The following is a 20,960-nucleotide window of genomic DNA, read 5'->3' as shown; positions in this document are numbered from 1 at the left end:
TGACAATGACCAGGCATTAAAAAATTAAATCACCACCTTGCCAAGCACACTGGTCATGCAAAACATCCATCAAGACACTTCTTAGAAAGAATGTGATAAACAACTTAAGTTTATAGAACTTTCATGGGAAAGTAACTAAAACTATGAAAACATTATCAGAAGGTTTAATTTTCAGAGTGACACTCCATCCCTAGCTGTATTGCTGAGCATGATATTATATTACATGCTTTGGAATGCTGCTTTGGTCAATTCAGGTGAGCTGTCCTGGCTTTGTCCCCTCTCAGCCTCTTGCCCTATGCCTTCTTGCTGGGGTGCAAGGAGAAACAAAGAAGGCCTAAACCCTATGAAAACTCTGTTCAGCAGCAGCGAAAATGCCAGTGTGTTAACACCGTTTTGGCCAAAAACCTAAAACAAAGCACCCTACGGGCTGCTATGAAGATAACTCCATCCCAGCCAAACCTAGGAGATGACTGAACAAGCACGTTCAGTTGTTTCACTTCTAAGCTGTTGAGTGCTTTTCTTTCCAGCTAGAAAAATTGAAAAACCTGTGGGTTTCCCAGTTTTTTGTTGGCAGCATTGAACAGTGGGAAAGAACAGTCTAATCTTAGACTACTATATACCAAATTTAAGAAGACATGAATATTTTGAAATTTCAATTTGGAACTTCTATTTTGTTAAGCCTTTAGTTAAACTTTTTTAAAAGGACATAAGTTGACATAAGTGTAAAATAACTCGAGCAAAAGGGGAAATGTAAAAGTCTGAGATGTAATTTCAACCAAACTATTTTTTGACACTTTAGGATAATTTGCTCAAAATAGTAAATCTTATGGATGTCAAATCTGAATTTTGCAAAAGTAAGTATCCAATCAAACATCACCTGAAGCCCAAGTGACTATTTTTGTTTATATGCAAGTGAATATATTTAAATGTTCCACTGAAGTGGAGCAAGACTTAAGAGATACTACTTGAAGGTTTCTGTAATGCTAGATGTAGTTATTTCCTGCAATAGCATGCATAAGGAATAATGTGCATGTAACTGCCTGTCTAATTAAAGTCCTTCCTGATTACAGTTTCCTGTCATTCACTAAAGCCATCTACAAAGGCACAATCAACAAGCAATTGGAGCATGGATCATAAGACCTTTGAGATGAACCATTCAGAATGGAGAATTGCCTTCAAACATATTTAGAATATATTTATTTAATTTATATATTTTGTTTTTTGCTTCTGAAGATAAATACATTCAAAATTACCAAGTTATGTTTCTTTTCTTCTGAGGGATCCAGATACAGCCTGCAGAAATGAGCATCGGGGCAAGACTTATTTTAGGCTTTTGTGACCAGCTGATGAATTAATATTCCTTGTTTGATTTGGATCAGTGGTTTGGTTATATATTTATGAATTATTTTTACAGTATGCTGCCTGCACGTCTTTTCTCTAACATGAACTGCATTCCACGTGTGGTCTTAAATTATTTTACTTCATTGGCTTGCTGATTTGAAATAATTGAGTGGAGATGTACCTGTATTTCCCCATGTCCAATGAAAAGTTTTATCATGGAGCTAAGAAAAGATGGGATCTGACTTTAGGCCCTTGCAAGTTTTGAAAGCAGTTTTTTCATCTAAGGTGTAAAAATATAGAATGCAAGCTTCTGCAACTAATCCTTTAAATTTCCCCTTGTTAAGGAGAAATATGAATTTTGAGAGCTCTACATTACTGTAGAAGTCAACACCATATTAAAAAACATATGAGGCTTGAGGAAATCTGAGTCAGAGATTAAAATCTTTCTAGGAAGTGAATGCATAAAATTTTGGTCTAAGGATACTATTTTATTAAAAAAATCAGCACGAGCAAAATGTATATGCAATTTTGTGTTAATATTAAGCTATATTTAAAAGAAATAATGCACATTTAATTACTCTAGATCAATTTATATGACAGAAAAACACTGGTCATTGAACTTTTTGAAACGTTTGCCTTGTTTTCTAGACATGCTTGTATTCATGTATTCGTTTCTTGTATTCATGGATAAGTACCTCAACACAGGCAAACTTAAAAGTATTTTGCAGATAGACTTCAACAGAAGGAAAATATGTTCATAAGAAGTATCTTAAATGTCACTGAAGATTTCAAAGGGGCTTATGTATAGACTTCAATGCAGGAAAACATAAAAAATAAATGAACATTCAAGGTACCAAATCAATTTAGAAATCCAATATACCTGTGAAAAAGGCAAATAAATAGTTTGCACTCCCCTAAAGTAAATGTTTAATTCTCCTATCTTTATTGTTGCCTTTCCGGAAAACAGAATAAATGACTCTTCTTTCCCAGTAAACCTGTGCCAGATGTAAAAGACAAAGTGTCACACTTCATTGTTTCCATGGCATGAGCAGCATTTCAACTAAGTTGTCACTGTTTATTCTGAACAGGCCTTTCCACAGGTCTGACTCATTACAGATTTGAATTGAATTATAAAGACACTGAGGCTAGTGGTTAACATAAATCAATATGAAAGGCTAGAAAACCTGTTTTTCTCAGAAGTGGTCACTAACAATAACAAGCTAATAATTTAAGACAATGTTATTTAAATCTAATTTACATGATATCTTTATATATATATATGACAACTTAATCCTGTGTGGTTTTTTTGGTTTTTTTTTGCTGTAGAGTGATATACTTCTGCTTGTGTCATTTCTGAAGAAATGCGTGCTACTGAGTGGGCATGGAAAGCTATAATTTGTGAGCACATTTTGCAACATACTATTCATGGGGAAAATCACTGCATGGAATATTTAATTTTTGATTATTTGGGGAAAAAGAGCTATAAGAATCCCTATAAAAGACCAAGGATGTTTTATGATGGCTGTTTGTTTCAAAATGCAGCTAACAGTAAATAAACAGTAACTTAAACAGTATTTTATAATAAAAGAATAAATATTTGTCATTGTTCAGTAGCAATGTGGTAATAAAAGGAAATGGGTACAGAATAAGAAATAAGCACATTGGTGTGTAAATACAAAAGTAATTATGAATGTGTGAGAGAACAGCTCAGAAAGTCTTGTGAGGTGCCTCAGGGAGGCAAAGAGTTAGTTTCAGATAAGCATTGTGAAAGGAGAGGCATGGCTGCAAGCCATGTGTGTGAATTTTGACCCCCTGTTTTGGAGGATGGGCAGTGAGCCCTGGGTGAAGTTGTCCCACCCCAAACCCCTTATGAAGGGTGACCCAGGAGTTCTGATTGGGTTTGAGACCCTGAGGGATTTCTCCCTTGTGTTTCTAGTGGTCCCTGTCCCTGAACTCCACCCTCAAAGGTGGAGACCCTCAAGGGTTCTGTCCCTCAAAAACCCCTGCTGGGCCTCTGCTCGGGGCTCTCTGGTCTGGACCCGAGTTTGTTCCCATGCTGAATAAATGGTTTCATGAACAGAGACCCGTCTCGTATTACATGCTGGTTCCCAGAAACTGTGGCTTCTCTGGACAAGATCCTGCAGTTGTGGACTGTGACAAGAAAGCTCCTGCTGTAAGGTCTCATATTGTTACTGGCTCATGTGAATTTATCTCCCACACATCTTAGATGCATCCACTCAGAGAAGAGCCAGTAAGTAAGAGGCTTGAAGTACAGCCTTTGATTCATCTTATCTGAGCTCTGTAATGAGGAGGAAGAAAAAGGACAGATTCCAAGGGTTTTCAAGCCTACTTACTTTGAATCAATCTCTACATGTGCCTTTCTTTTTTACTATAGTGGGAACTATCATACTAACTTCAACAGTCTGACTCTTCAGCTGTAGGATGAATTTTGTTGCATGTGTGCTCTGAATCCCCTGTAAATATTTAGTGGGAAAATTTTTTACAGATATTTTAAGCATACCTCCAAAAGTTACGTGAGAAAATTATTTTCATAAGTGTAAGACTTATTTTATTTTTTATCAATGAGTATGTATTGTCTTAGTAAAAATTAATTTCTAGTTTAGGGAGAAAATTCTGTTTAGCTCTATCAGTGAGTCACTACTTCTCTGTCACCTGTTTCCTGTTAATTATTTGAGCAGTCATTGCCAAACATCAGTGCCTCGGTTTTCTGAAATGTGTGAAAAGTAAAAAATCGTGACAAAATGTATGTTTTGGGTTCTTTTGAAGGGGATGTAAGTTGGTGCTGCTGAAAGTGACTAATACCTCTTTGTATGCTTCTGTTTTATGCATCACCTTCAGCAGGGATGCTGAAATAAGATTTTAATTTTTCTCTAAATGAAAAACAGTTAATGAGGTTCACCTGCAGGAAGTCACTGAGGATTATGCAAGAGCATTTAGGAGTATTGGATATGTGTGTTTAACACGAAGCAGCAGGGATATCTAACTGCTTTTGAATAGCACTTTCAGCATACAATTAATCTCATTTTCAGGAAGATTGTAAAGGCTGCTTACAATAACTAATTCAGAAGCAACATCCGTCCTAAGGAAAACTAATTGTAGGTGAAATTGAATCAAACTCAGTGAATGGGGTTCAGCCTCCATAATGTAGGTGCTATGAGTTATATTGCCTCCAGCCACACTTACAAAAGCTCTTGCAACTCCTGTGAGTCCTTTGCCATATCTGCCAGCTTCTGCAGTTTGCACGCTATGACATTTTTAGGAAGTCAGAAAAGGCAGTAGATGCCTGTTTTCAGGCAACTGAATCTTTGTGTAACCCTAAAATTCCTTTGCAACTCAGCATTAAGATTTTAACTATGGCTGCAAATAAACTTGAATTGCTGGGCTGATGAGCCCAAGAATAAAAGCCAAACCAAACATAAAAGACAATACAAAAAAATCAATGAAACCAGTGCAATATGACTAAACCCTTGGCTCATAATTGTTGCTGAGGTTTTACTTGTGCTCTATGACCAACTGTTGCACAAGAATTTAATACTCCAAAAGCTGATTGATTTTGATCTGAAGTACTACCCAAAAGTTACACTCTAAGTAAAAATTAGTAATGTGGTGTTTTATTAACATCAATACTCTATTGCTTTGTTCAAATCTAAAAATTATTTTAAGTTTTTCAATATTTTAAAAGGATGGGCAAAAAAGGATGCTTCAAAAGAGAAAAACTCATGGTAATATAAAGAGCCAAATGAAAAAAAAAACCAAAGAAGGTCAATTATGTTGCTTTTTGATATAATAGAAATGTAAAAATATAGCTGTGTTTTGACCTCCAAAATATTAAATACAATTTTCTTTGATATTTTTATTCCATTAATTTTAATAATAACCTATTTCAGCTGTACTGTGTGGCACTAAAGGTAAATTTATTAAGACCTTTATCTGCCAATTATGTTTTAGAAATACTAAATATTTTATACAAACTATATAACTAGGGAGCAAATACATCTTTTCACAATAAACATGAAATGGAGAAAATTTAAATGCCAGATTCAGAGAGATCCTCTCTCAGCATACAAACCACCTGTATTACATGAAGTTGTCTCATGCAAATATCACAAGTTCACACCAACAGAAGTAAGAAAAATTCCCCAGCTCCAGAAGGAAGACATATATATCTTGTAATTCTGCTGGATTTTAAGTCACCTTAGGTGATGGCAACCTATATGCACTGTCTGTAGCACTGAAATCTCCTTGTTTGTTTTCCCCAATTCATACCTCTGCAAAAAAAGTGACAATTAGCACTGAATACTTTAACACTTGCATCAAGTTAGGCCCTCTAGTTCTTGTGAGTGAAGAAACAGTGAATAAGAAAACGGTACCCACCATCTGCATGACATATATGTTTTTACAGAATTCTACCTTACTTCAAGCTGTCTCTTTACTAGGTTGAATTATCTTTTTCTGTTCACTCATTATATGAAATTTATCATATAATTTGTTGGAATCCACTGTACTTTTCCCAGATCTAATACATAACTTGAAATGAGCAGGATTTGGTTCAAGGTTCAGAAACATATGTGTGCCAAGTACCTAAACTCTCCTTTTAGTCAAAGGAAATTAGCAGACAAAATGGACAAGCTGATAAGCTGCAAAGGGCTGATTAAATTTGACATCTATTTGCATTTCAGAGACTCCCATGTAGATATGACATGAGACCTGGGAAAGACACTTTGCTTTTCTGTGCCAGATGCCAGGAGGGGTAGCTTCAACGAGGTCAGGTAGCCCATATGTGAGCATAAGTATTGACTGTGCTCAGGTCAGCTGTTCTGCCAGATCAAATGAGTGCAATGGGAACTTGTCCTCCTGGAACACCTATTGGCTTCTGCACCTGTTGGCTTCCACACCTACTGGCTTCTACACATGGCTGTCTAAACCTTGAACTGCAGTCGTTCCCTCCCTGCCTTGCCCAACACCCCTCCCCAGTAGAGGGGATTAAAACTATGTGCAGTGTGCAAGATATTGTCATGAAAAGTTAAGCTTCCACTTTATTCACTGTTTCAGAATTTATCTTTCAGTTTACTGCTTTAAACCCTTTCTCCCCTGTTTAATTGCTGATATTTAGATGGTTTTCCTTAAGGAAATAGTTGGGGTGATTCTGTCAGTACTCTATCTCCTTTCTAAGCATACTTCCTTGCTTGAATACCTGAAAACAGAGGTTGTGAAGGTAACAGTTGTGGAAAAGGCAGCTAGATATTCATATCTATATGTTCATACACCAAAACCAGAATGATTGTCAGTGAAGATACTATTTTTTTGATTGGCACTAATAAATCCAGTTGTAAGACAGATTCATTGAGAACCCATTTTATGCAATACCTATAATTAATGGAAAATCTTTTTCCTCTTAAAAAACTTGTGTTCTCTGTGGAGGTGTTTGGGGAAAGAAAAGACAAAGGCCTCAGCATGGGGAGACTGATTGTACTGGATGAGGAAAGTAATTTCTGTTTGAACTGTGAAAATTAGAAAGTAGCTGTAGCCACTGAGATCAGTTGAGTTGGTTGGAGCATGGTGCTAATTAAGCCAAGATTGTGGGTTTCTGTATAAATCACCTTAGAGGTCATTCATTGAGTTGGACTCAATGATCATTGTGGGACATTTCAACTCAGAATATTCTGTGTAATTCTATGATACTGCCTAGTCTTCTGTTACAAATACAAGCCTTCACCATGGTCAAAGTAATTTTAATAATTTTTGATTTTATTTTATTTTTATTTTTTAAGGGTATAATTGTAAATAAAAAAAAAAGTGAATACTCTGGTCATAGATTATGGTATTCTGGTCAAAGATGTATCTGTTTGGCATTAAACTAGAAAAATATACAGAAGAGGGAATAAAAAGGAACAGTTTCTTTGTATAAGATAACAGTTAATATTTAATCTAAATACAGGGTTCAGATAAGATAGAGTGAATAACTCTTGTTTTCTGCCAAAACAACTTCTCATTTTTCTCAAGAGGTTTCTAATTCAGTAATTAAAATGTAATTATCATATTAGTGAACAACATTTTAGAGCATAATTATCCTATTAGCTAATAACTTCTTAGCATCTAGACTCTTAATAAAAGAAAATATCTGCATATAATTGAAGATCAATCTAAACCCAAACTCTGGATACTTCTAGTGCTGAATTTCAACATATAGATGGAAACAGAGTGAAAGTATATAATGTGAAAGAATCATTTGCACATCTAGATTACATTTCAGTCATTAGGAATATAAACAACCTCCCTCTCATGGAAAAGATTACTTGGGCAATTATTAAGAAATACAAGTGACAGTCAAATTAGAGAGGAGTGTAAGGAATTCAGTATCTCTGTGCTTCAGATCAAGTGTTTTTACCTTCTGCTTGTGTAAGACACTTTCATCCAGACTCTTCAAAAATAATACTGCAGTCTGTGAATTAAACACTGCTGGTTTATCACTGGAGATGTGAATCAGTGTCTGTGATATGCAGCATACTGAAAAATACCCTCTTGTGCCTCATTAAACATTTTTACTTCTTTACTTCAGGGGCCCACTGGAATCTGTTCTTCACAGGAGTGTGCCATAAATTATTAGTTTCTGAAGCACTCAAATTTCATATACATTGACATGTTTTTTATTGATATTTATCACATTAATTAAATTACTTTAGAAATATGAATCTGTGGTAAAATTTGTGCATTTGTTGCTAAGATTTAGAAGTGAATTAAAATTGGTATTTCTTATATTTATGGAATTGATATATTAAATTTCCTTCATTTTCTTTGAGAGCCATGTCTAAATTTCTTTTGCTCGGCTTGTTTGCATAAGTCATATTGAGATTTTCTTTATCTTGGGTCACATTACAAAATATGTAAATTTCACTATTGCTGTAACTTATGGAATAGGTAAATTCAAGAAATATGAACCAACGTATTTTTAAAACTTTAAAATTAAATCTGCTCCATTTAGCAGCTGAAGCACCTAATATCTCTGCTTTTGAAAACAGACTTTTGTTTACAACTTTCTCTTTTATCAACACTAACACTTAACATCCATCTCTTTCTTATTTCTTGGGAGTTTTATCGTCAGTAGCTAATATTATTTGTTTGGTCATACTATTTGTTTGTTTCTGCATTCAGAGTACATCCCCCCCACCCCCTTTATTTTTATCCCCTTCCATGGCTGAAGAATCAAAAAGGTAATAATTGAGAGTATACAGGAATACCCAATTTTTGCAGCCCAAGTTTGTACATCAGGGACAGAAATAGTGAAGATTTTTCTAAATAACATTCAATAACCCATGTTGGTCTTCTGAAAATTGCTTTTAAGTATCTAGAACCTTATGCTCATGGTACCACAACCATATTTTAACCAGGGAAGTAGTACTGTTGACAAAAGTGATTTTGATGAGATTGTTGATAAGATGTTGATAATTTCTAAACAAATCTCTAATGTACACATTTTTAGAAACTGAAACTTAGAGTATTGATGTGAAAGAGTAGTTTCAACAGTATTTGTAATATTTAAAATTCATCAGTCTGACTTTGAAGGGTTTTCTTTTGTTCTTGGTTTTCTTTGAATCTTTGAAGACTATTATAAATTTTGATAGCAATTGTTTCAAACTGTTCAATTTTAATACAGTCAGAAAACACTTTGGAAAGAAGCAAAAATGCCGTGAGTGGTAATGAAGAAAATCGATGTTTCAGTGGCTTTAAGGGCAAAATGGAAACAGTAAACAGCTCCAGTTAATGCATTGTAGTACGGCAGCAGTAGAAAGTACTCATGAACTGCTATTAAGTAAGGGAAACATGATGCAGCAAACTAAAAATTGGAAAGTATTTTCCTGAAATATAAAGATAATTGGAAAAGAAAATAAATCCCACCTTATACAAGTCCTAAAAAAAAAAGAGATTATTCATATTTAAAGTTCATACCTCTCATAGAATTATATTGGTACTCTGCATCTGTTAAACAGATGTATGTATGTGCATATATACATATGTATATATGTAGTCTAGGTAGATCTTTTGTCCTTTTCCTTTTCCCCTTGATTAAATTAGATAGTATGAATTGCTTCAGGTTAGTGAAGGATTCTATGCATGGCTTGAGAGAAGGAAGAAATATATGAAAATTCAGTTTTTGAACTTGCTTAAATCACTCAAATATCTACAAACTCCTGAATATTTAAATAGTAAGCATTAAAAGAAAAAGAAATCATCCTGAAGCTGGTGATAACCATTTAAACACTGAATTTATGGAGAATATTCTGCACAGGAGTCCAGTTACAAAAATTTCACTTTAATGATGGTCACAGCATCTGGGAGGCCTCAGGTCAAGCTTTGTTTGTTTGTTTGTTTGTTTATCCATTTGCAAGATTCAAGTTTTATTCTTTTATCACTGAAAATGAACTTTTTATTGTCTTTCTTTAATGTCCAAATTCATGGCAATGAGTATTCTTAAAGTTTAATTTAAGAAAGAAATGGCATTTTCCAATTCTAAGCTTTTGTGAATACTTTTAAGTAAAATCTTGTTTCATGATATTTTTGGAAAGAGGACCTTATTTATTTTGAGCTTTTAGATAGACTTAAGTGTGAGAATTCGGGTTTTGTTTTTTTTCCTACTGAAAAAATTGCATATTTTGTGATTCACATTTACTGCACATTGCAGCATTTGGTTTGTTGGTTTTAAATTACCTACTTGGTCTTAGCAGAGTGAGTCAAATTATCTGGATAACTGGGATTTGACCCTGAAGGTACTTCTGGCTAACACATGCTGATATTTGATGTTGAAGATGCATTAGAAATTACCTAACCAGAAAGGGCAAGCAGAAGGAGACCTGACCATATGACACCAGTCTGCTGAGGTGCACTGGTACTGTGGCAGGAATCAAAGAATTAAGTAAGAAAGTTGGAAGCTACAGGCTGGGACTGTTGATTACTCAGGAAGAAAACCTGAGTCCTGGCCCTGAGTTTCTCTCCCATTTAAGCCTTTTCTACAAGAAATTGATTAGATAAGAAGTAAATAATCTAGAAATTTTAGTGGACTGGCTCCTATTTTATAACTAGAAGAGTCATATAGAAATACATGGTAATATCAGGGCTGCTCTTGTTTTTTGAATCTTGCACACTGAAAATTCCTACGTGGTAGCTTATCTTCATTTGAAACTGAAAATTACGTTATATGTAAGTATATTGCCTGCTGGTTAGAACATCATTATAAACACTGTGTATAATGGATTTTGTTTTCTGCTTTATAAGCAAATGCTTTAACAAGTTTGCTTGAAAGAAATGAATAATCACCTAATCACAAGCAGTATATTTTCTTGGAGTTATCTTTCCATGTAAGCTGCACATTTAGCTTTTGCTAATTGTCTTCTGACTTCTTTGAAGTTTAAGCCCTTTTCTGTTTCATCTTTAGATGTTGAGAGATCCAAGCATGAGCTCCTTATAATGGGGTATAAGAAGTATAATCTCTACCTGCTTGGATGTCTTTAGTTCCTGGAAAACCTTTCTGTTTTCCAGGAATTTTGAAGTGATTTCTGGTAACTGTTGAACCATGGTCTCTGTGAATTTCTTTCGGAAAATCAGTCATGCAACTTTTCTAAGCTCTGCTTGAAAAATTGTGATAAAATTTGACATTCTTTCCTGACTCTTGTTTACCTTATTAAAGCAAAGCTGAAAAAAAGCCCCAAACCCACAAAGCCTCAAAACTCAAACTAAAATCACAAGCCAAAACAAAAAATCCCCACGTTTTTGTCCAGCTTTTGCATGTGAACATATTAGCATTACATAGTATTACATTGTAGGAGTTAAGTTCAAAATACATTTACTTTTCAATGTTAACTTATTTCTTGTGAGTCACCTTTATTTTAAAAGCAAGTAAAAACCTGGATACAATTTCCTTCATTGGAAATATCGTTTGGCTTCTAAAATGAGATCTCAGACACAAACTAACATTTAAGAAGACAGATAGCATGCAGCATAATGGAAATTAAAAATCCTGGCCTGGATGCAATCTTATTAGCAATTTTCTATGATCTTTATTATGAGGTTAGAGAACTGGTTGTGTCAGTGTTCTAATACATTTTATGACTCTTTCTAGAATGAAATTAAATGTTTTATGATCTGTATATTTTCAGACCTATAAGTAGGGAAGTTAGAAGATGGTAACTGCCCAGTAAGTAGCCTATAAACAGATGTAAAACTTCTGTGAGGACCAGTCTAAGACTATTTCTGTAAAATTTAGGCAACTAAGTTTTCATATTATCCTCTTTAAAGAAGTTTTGGAGAAAAAAGTTTTCTTCATGGTTATTGAGAATCCTTCCATCTGTATATCGACTGTCTCTAGAAAAAAGGGAAAGAAACAAGCATGTTGTTTTGAGGCAGTTCAAACCATTTTGTTACCCAAAGTAAGGAAAAGCACGTTTTAGCAAAATCTCCTGAGGCCATTTTTTATAGTCAGACTTAATTTATTACTTTGTTTCCTTTTGTTGCTGTGAATCATGACAGGCTAATTATTATGTGAGTGTGATAATTGCATTGATAATATCAAATGTATTCTGTATTACATAGTTTAGCATGTCAGAGGAAGCTAATGTGCATCCCTTAAAGTGGGAAGAAATCTTGTGGATAGTACATTCTAACACTGTAGATGAATGAGTTCAGGTATTGTATCCGTCATCTTTAGTTGTCCTCTATTGATATTCTGACTGAAAGGACAAATATTCATAGAGATGCTATCAAAAGCAGTATTTTACAGGTACACTGCATATTTCAACCTTGTAATATTTTTAAGCTTTCCTTTATTTATTAATTTTCAAAGAACATTTGTGCTGATGAAAGGAAATACTTGGATGTGTGTTGTTTGTCACATCTGACTTGAAGATGTTAGAATTCATCCAGTTAAGTTTAAAACTACCTGAAGATACTTATCATTTGTATACACTTAGCTTTTAAAACCTTGTTCACCAGTTTTATAAGGTAAGGAAAATTTTGTTCAAATGAGATGCACAGCTGTTTCCTCATAATGCTCCTTATTTCCCTGCATTTAAGAAAAAACAACCAAACTCTTTTGATATTTAACATTAACACCATAAACATAGCATTGACTGATTATTTAGCCTGTTCCTTATTGTGCAATCTAAAAATACAGAGTTTTATTTGTCTTAAATCAGAGAATAATTAAAATCATTTTAGGGTTTGAACATGCCTAAAAGTTGTCAGTTTCATGCAACTACATTAAGACGTCAATCCAAATATATCTCAGATGATGAAGCCAATAGTTCTATGTATTTTATACAGCAAAATTTGCAGGATTCTGTGATCATGGTTTCATTCACTGATTCCATGAATGCCTTTAACAGACATTAAATCTCATTTCAAAACATGTTAGATTTTCCAATAATTGTGCTCGTATTTCAAAGTTGAGATATTTTGGGATTAAATATTTATTTTTAAAGAAATCTTGTCCAATATTATGCAGGAAATAGTAGCAATGAAATGAAACCCCTGAAACTCCAGATCCTGCTTCCTTCCTCCAAACCATATGTGCACTCTGAAAGGATAAAGGTTTCTGCTGAAGTGTGCTATCTTTTTCCACAGTGCTGTAGCCACATAAAACCAGCTTCAAAGTCAAATAACCAGCATTTTCTTTGTCAAGTAATCCTTTTCAACTTTTTCCTGTTGTGAGAAAGCTTTCAATATAATTTTGAAAAGAAGTAATAAAGACATGGTATTGTTCAGATTCACACTACTGTATTCTAAATCTATAATTCCATAAACTACTTTACTTTATGGAAAATGTATAGAAGAAAATTTTTCATTCATTTTTAACATCTTGTTTGAAAGTGATTCAATTTCTTAAATCCTGTTCCAGGCAGAAATAAGTGGCTGAGATGTAATTTTTTTCTGTATTTATAGGAAGCACAAGTCTAAGCTGTCAGCCTTTAAGGAGTTCTTTGAACCACCTCTGTAGCTTTCAAATCCATAACAGGACAGGAAAGAGGATTATCAGGACAGTGCACAGCACACTTGATTAGGGCTAAAATGCCTTCAGCCAGCAGCCTCTATCAGTCACTGTAGCTCAGCACCTACCATGCCTCCTTCTCGCAGTACCATACATGCCATGTCAGTGATAGCGGCTTTTTTGGATGAGCCTCTTCACTGCCTTCTGGCTATAACTCTATTGGAGAAGTGTGGTCCATTCACACTTCCAAAAAGCCATCAGTTCTATCTCTGTAGGTGTCTATAGTGTAATACCAAAGAGGTTTACATTGCTATAGTTGAAGAGTTCCTGTATCATTAAAAAAATAGTGCTCATGTCACATGTGACTGATGCTAGTTTTTATAATGTATTAATAAACACCTTCATAACTATCAGTAAATTTGTGCAGGTTGCTGCATGTTGATAATATGGCTAAAATGTTAAAACATGTATAGCTATTAGCAACCAGTGTATATGTGCAAGACCTATGTCCAGTTGGTTTGATATTATAGGAAAAGAAACTTAATTTTATATCTTCGTACAAGGAAATCACAGTTAAAATTAAAATTAACGTTACTGTTTCCATAACTTTGTTAATGTGAAAAATGTTCTGTGTGAATGATTTTAGAATTTTTCTATCCTGGTTTCACATTTAAAAATCATGTAACTTTTAACTCCGTGTGTATAGCTCATATAATTGTAATATTATTAAAACCAATTATTTTAGACTAAGTAATTTCAAGTAGTCTGTGAGCTTCTCTTCGACTGATTTGATAGACTATGATCTGAGGTAATGTGGCCTTCTGTTACATGTTTAAGGGTTTAATTTTTCAGAGGGCACAGACTGCAAAATAGCCTGTAGCTGTAATTAGATGGCATTCATTTCTCGTAAAACAAACAGGGGACTGTGACTGTACTAAAAACAAAAGAGAAATTCTTTGATTTAATATTAGCCAGATTTGCTATTAGCTTGTTTGGAGTCCTACTTGGATACTTTTGAAGCTTGCTTGAAAGAGGATTTTTTTTCAAGTAGGTAGCACTAGCTCAGGTTTCATTATGTGCTGCTATTTCAAAAGTTCTCTACATAGAAGGAGAGATTGCCTAATGTCTCATTCTGGAACTTCTAGTTATCCAGTGATTCATGCAGTTAAGCAGTTTTGTTCTTTCTGCTGGGTTTTGACTGGTGTTATATGAAGATGATGATACGAAGCACACAAGGTGATGACCTTCAAAGGGGACCCTGTTTTGGAATAGAAATGGAAAACTGAATTATTCAGAGGGTTAAGCTATCGTTTGTGAAATTAGGTATTTTAGAGTAGAAAATTTTTTTTTTGGGGAAGATAATTTTTGCCAAGATGTGCAGCAAGCTGACTTTTTATTTTTTTCCTCTGGATTTTGTGTTTAAGAAAATTATTTTAAAACTGGAGAAAACAGGATGACTTGCAAACAATAAATGTAAATTCTGCTACAGTTCTTTGATGCAAAATGCAGACTTTTTAATTTGAACAATGTCAGGACAAATCCTTTTGGACTTGTATAATTATAAAGTATTTTAGATTTTCCTTTTCCTTGGAAAATAGTAAGGACATCTTCATTATATCCTTTTTGGTAAACTATTACTATCCTATTTTTTCAATGGTTTGTGTTTCTGAAGAAACAGTTATTCCATCAGTATTATGTCGATGATTGATTTTTTCCTATTTGTTATGGCAAAAAAACTTGGTCATATAAAGTTTTTTTCAGTAGAGACAATGGATGAAAAATCCTAGAGGATTTCAGGTACATTAAAAGCCGTTCTTCCATATCAACATTAACAGGAAAATTGAATTATCCCAGATGTATATATATGATACAGTATTTTAGGAATGTTTTTCAATTGATCTGGTTTATCTGGCTTGGATTGGCAAGTCTGAAATATTCCTCATCACTATGATTCTTCAGGTGTTGATCACTCCTAAAAATCTAGTGAGCTTTATCTAAGTGGTTACTGTGACAGTAAAAATGGGAAGTGCTCAGCTGTACAGCTATCATCCACTGTACACAGCCTATAAAACTTCATGGGCTACAGACTGAGCTGTAGATACGTGATCCCATATTCCCTGGTGTCACTATTATAGGGCAGAGACAAACTGCCTTATCATTAACACTCTAAATAAAGAAGCCATGAACGAGACAACTGAAGCAAGTTAAGAATAGCATACACGCTTTTTTACTGCTTTTAACTTTTTTCTCGCTGTTTTGAGGCAGTAGTGGAATTTTAGTCTATTCCTCCAGAATGTGCTGCTGGTTGCATCTGAGAACTAATGTTTCTGCCTACCATGGGTCTATAAACTCTCTTTTAAAAAGCCCTAAATCCTAACACTGGCATTTTTCAAGCTGTTAGACAGAGATAGGCATTGGTTTGGCTGCTTGTCCACATATGAATGGTAAGATTTATGACTCTTCTGTCTGCTTATCTGAAGGCTTGCAGTGCATTCTTCAATTTGATTATTAATAAGGCTATCCTGAATACAAAGTATAGCAGCAGTAAAGAACAGCCTGCTTAGGAGGGAACAACATGATACAATATGCTATGACATCTTCTGGATACCATCATCCTTTCATAATTGAATATATCTGAACTGGAAATCCAATTCTTTAATTTTCCTTTCCATTTTATAGAAAAATGCAATGTAATTAATGGCTTGTCTCTCAGTATTAAGCCAGTGGATTTGCATGACATAGTCTTTAAGAATACTCAAGGTATTTTTTTTGCTATTATTTACATACTCAGTAATAAATATAGGAACATAATAGTAAATTTAAAGTTACTGAATAAATTTCTATTTCTTATGCAGCAATGGAAAAAAACAATTTAAAATTTTTCATTTTTGTCAATGCTTGGACTCATTTATGTGTCTTTCATGAGCATCCTGGAAGCATCTAACGCATAGACTTCCAAGCAAACTTACAAGGTTTCTCCATCTGGAGAATGAGGATCTATTTTTTTATATACATTCTGATATTCAGAATTCAGACGTGTATGTCTGAGCTCCTGGTCTTCTTAGTGGTTGAGTTCAATTTAAACTATTTAGATGTTAATTTAAACAATGCTGTTGCCCCGTGTGCTGTATCAGCTTGGTCAGAGCTGTATTCACTACTGAGAAACCTGGCATTTTCAGCCATTTTGCATATTACTAGGACATGGAGCACTTTTGAGAACCAGTTCATTTGAGTCTCTTAGTGTGAAGGTTATGATAAGCCTACACCTGCCAGCATCCAAAATATTTTACTATATGTTTTACTAAACTGAAATGAAAGAAACCTAGTGGATTTTGACAATCTACAGCTTAGAAAATAGCTATGACTCTTCAAATATATCCTCTAGGGTTCTTATTTTTAATTTCAGTGTAGTGAAATGTGCAGCATGTAGAAATATTCAGGAGCGGGAAAAACGCTCTTCCTCCTCCTAGCAAAATATCCTAATCATAGAACAACAGAAACAGGTGTTCTACTTCTCTTTTTCTTAGGAGTGGAAATATGCCCTGAAACAGACAGACTATATGATGCCAGGTTTGGTTTTTGTTGGTTTGGGTTTTTTGGTTTTTTTTTTTTTTGTTTGGTTTTTTTTTAATTTTTTTATCACAGGGATAGAGAATAAGTCAGTCGTCAGTGAGTGAGGGGAGATATCACTGAATGGTGTATGTGAGCAATTGCACATCATGGCCACTCACAGGAGATGTCATCTTCATAAAATTGTCTTACTATATGATGGACTGTCACTAGCATTAGGAGTTACCTAGATAAGCAAGGTCAAAATAATTTTATTTTATTTATTTTTAATGCTGAGAGTTTAAGGCTGAATCTTTGACAGCAAATTTCCTCTCTCAAGGATCTAGAAATCAGCATAATGAAAAATGCAGAAATAAAGAAGGAAGGTTGTATTGAGCTTCAGATATATTAAAATTAGAGAAGAAGTCTTCCAAAGAAAAAACTTCAGGAGAACAAAGAAACTGTAATGTTTATTTCTTTTAATTAATCCATTTAGCTTAGGATATAATTAAGATTTCATAATTGTGTGATACTGATTTATTCAAATATATTTCAATAACTGCCCTCCAGATGCCTTAGGAAAGCCTATGAAATCTATCTTAATTTTTATTTTGTTTATGGAAATGTATTTATATTGTCTCTGAATACCTGTACTTATCATTTACCTAATTTTTAGATTTCTGCAGCAATCTACAAATATTTTCCCCAAACCAAAATACTATCCTCCTATATTTCACCATTTGAATTGCAATGTTTAGACTCTGTAAGACTTGGCAGCACAAAACCTTGTCTGTTAGAATCTGCTTCCCTGAACAGAGCACTTCACTATCTTCAAAAGCAGTAGGTTGTCGTTCATGTTTGTGTTCCATTATTGTGCAAATAAACAGGGTAATTTTTTTGAATTTTAAAATGTACTAGGCTTATATATTCATGGAATACACTAAGTTTCTTTAGCTTTACCTCCTACAGTTTTATTAATATTGGTTACATATTGCATACATATATACATATATACATATATACATATATACATATATGCACATATACATATACATATATATATATATATTCCATGCTCAATCAGTTTGGATTTTCTTAGATATTTATTTTTTTCTTAAGAGTCTGCCTTTCCCGTCATTGCCTCTTTTCCAGTTTGAAATGACTAATGCTTAAATAATTATTAGTCATGTCTTATCTTGGTGGCTAGGGTTTGTGCTTTTAAAGTGATACTATATGAGCATCTGCTCCTGTGGCTCTTGCCAGAAATTAAAAGGCTGATCTGCAGGAAAAAAAAGGTTAACACCTCAATTTTGTAGTGAGAAATGGATTGCAAGAGGGAGAAGATTTGCAAAACCCAAAAGCCTTTTCTATTTAATACTGTCAGTAAATAGTAAATACACATCTTTTTGCTTTACCAACTGTCTATCTGCTTGGTTACTCACAAGACTGTTTACAAACTGACTGCAGTTTTTTAAGTTTAGTTTGATCACTGGATATTTAGATTTTGAGAACTTCCTGCTGAGAAAGTGGCAGTGATGAATAATTTTTTTTTTAGGCTGTACAAGTCCAGATAGGAACATTACTTTGGAAATGAATAAATACAAGTGAGGAGAGAGTGAACTTCTTTCAGAGGCATAATACCTAGCTTGTAATTAGTGATCTTGGCCATTTTCTGTCCATTAGTATTGACAAGTCTCTGTTAAAATGAGGCTGAAGGGACCACAAGGATGCTGGTAATTTTCTGAGGTATTCCATGTCACCACAGTAAGAACACATCTTCAAATTACTTTTATTGTCTCAGTATCCTTGTCCCTTCCAGATCCAAGAATAAATTATATTACCCCAAAGTATGTATAAACATACATTCTATGGACAATGATATCTCATTAATGAAAAAACCTGAAGCACAGCACTGTGTCATAAATATATTTGCTTCATTTAAGATGAAGGTTGGCTCAAAAGTGTTCTAGAAATTGTTTATTGTTTGAGGCATGTCCTACCCTGCTGCCTTGCTGCAGGATCATGTCCAGGGAGGCTACAAATACTGGTGGCCAGTATGGGACTCAACGAGATGGGTTTCCTGGATTCCTGTATTTACTGAGAATGAAGTAAAGAATAAATCTACATGCAATTCAGGGCAAAAGAGCAAAATCTGAACTTTTTGCTCAACATATTTATCAGTTCAGGCAAAAGTCATGCTAAAATATCTCTACATTTTAATTTCTGGAGGCAATTTGAGGCTTCCCAGTTCTATGCTCCTTTGTATGTTGTATTTTCAGTGAACTGTCGAGTTCATTATTAATGGATTATAAGTAGAAAGCAAGAATCCATGTCTCCCTTCCACCAGCCACATACACATAGGTCCTGGAAGATCTGGAAGGGACAAATGTATAAGTTTCAAGTTTAACTATATAAAATAGCAGCACTAGTGATAGTAGCTATGTAATAACTAAATATACTTCATCCCCCTCCTAGTTTGCTTCTGAATTGTGTGGTTAATATATAACGCTACACTTTTTTTTTAAAATTCACAATACTAAAATGAGTGGAAAAAAACACAACACGTTTTCCTTTAGGTAAGTTCTAATTGTTGCTGGTTTATTTTTTGACTGACTCAAAGCTAATCAAAATCATAAGCTGCACTGTATCAGGTTTATGAAATTGAATATTTCAGGCTGAAGAATCTTTTCCAAAAGGATGATAAAATATGTTATTTTATGCCCTTTTTACTTACTAGTGTTTTTATTTTTGTTCTTTTGTCTTTGTCCCTCTACCAGGAGGCATTTTTGAGTGTGTGGAATCTGGTCCAATGGGAGCAGAAGAATTAGCCTTCAGATTTGCTGTGAACACAATCAACAGAAACAGAACTCTTCTGCCCAACACCACATTGACATATGACACACAAAAGATAAATCTCTATGACAGTTTTGAAGCATCCAAAAAAGGTAACCTTTTGCTTATTTAGTTTTTTAATGAAGAACTAAGGCTCACTTAGTTTACTTACCTGTAAAAATGTCTATCCAATGAAGCCATATGCAATGGGACTGACATTACTGTCAATGGCATTAAAGAGCTGCTTTATTAAATGTCCTAATGGTAACTGCTTGACAATTACATTGTCACCTTTGCTCCCATTAACCCTATCTAAAAGCTATTCCCTGAAATATTTAAAATCTGAAATAAATTTTGCTGAACATTGTGACGAGGGTGTTTCTGAGACCAGCTCCGTTAGAGTGAGAAATCTCACTATCTCCAAAATTTACCCAGCAAAATGCCAAATTCCCCCAAATTTTACTCAACCTGGGATTCAATTTTAAATATTCAATCACTTGAAGTACATTTTCACAAATGCCTTCATATAGTTAATCATGGACTTCAAAAGGGAAGTAGTAGTTGTAATTTTCTGCATTTTATACCAGCATGGCACAAAAATAAGCCTAAATATTAAGTCTGTGCTTAAGACTATCCCTGTCATATACATGTCTTGGCCTGAGTTATGTTCTTTTCTCCTAACTATAAATTATATGTTTACAGAAGAACTAAGAGTAAAAATTAATTTTGAACAGTCTTCATAAATTTTAAGGTATTTGATTCTCAAACAAAAAAACCCCACATTTTCAGATTGCTTTACATTTAAATCAGGGACAACAGGTACAAATTTCTGCACTACTGCTGTATTCTAGAAGGTACAAACACCAAAAAGTTCAACGAGTATTTATGGAAGAAAGTATAAAGCCTTATGTCAAAACTGCACTGTATTACATGTCCTTTAAAAATATTTATATAAATTGAAGGGCTAATTTTATATGAATGCTATATGTAACAAAACAATAAGAAGGGTGAAAGAACTGGAGATCAGTCTGTGTTTCTTATGGCATGTTTGTAGCCTAAATCTGCCAAATGATCTGGTCCCAACATGTCTCTCCCAAGCATTAAAGGCAGAAAGCTTTATACAGTGAGGGATTTTTCGTGTTATGGTGGGCTAAGAAGAGTGAAAACACTTGATACAACATTAGAAATTATACAAAAGGGAAAGTTCCTGTGTCATGATTGATGTATATGAAGGACAACT

At 34.1% G+C, this 20,960-nt stretch overlaps 1 protein-coding gene across 8 annotated transcripts in view; it reads left to right on the top strand.

The window, feature by feature from the left end:
- The window catches only part of GRIK2 (glutamate ionotropic receptor kainate type subunit 2), a 357,308-nt gene that overhangs the window by 96,459 nt on the left and 239,889 nt on the right, over nt 1-20,960 (top strand). For all 8 annotated transcript variants that reach the window (XM_015622177.2, XM_015622179.1, XM_015622175.1 and 5 more), the window contains one exon: nt 19,666-19,833. In XM_015622177.2, coding sequence (XP_015477663.1) covers nt 19,666-19,833 — 168 coding nt within the window. The remainder of the gene's footprint in view (nt 1-19,665; nt 19,834-20,960) is intronic.

Source organism: Parus major, chromosome 3 (genome assembly GCF_001522545.3).
Source record: "Parus major isolate Abel chromosome 3, Parus_major1.1, whole genome shotgun sequence".
NCBI classification, from domain to species: Eukaryota; Metazoa; Chordata; class Aves; order Passeriformes; family Paridae; genus Parus; species Parus major.
Note: the sequence above shows the minus strand (reverse complement) of the source record. Positions and strands in the feature narration are given on the sequence as shown.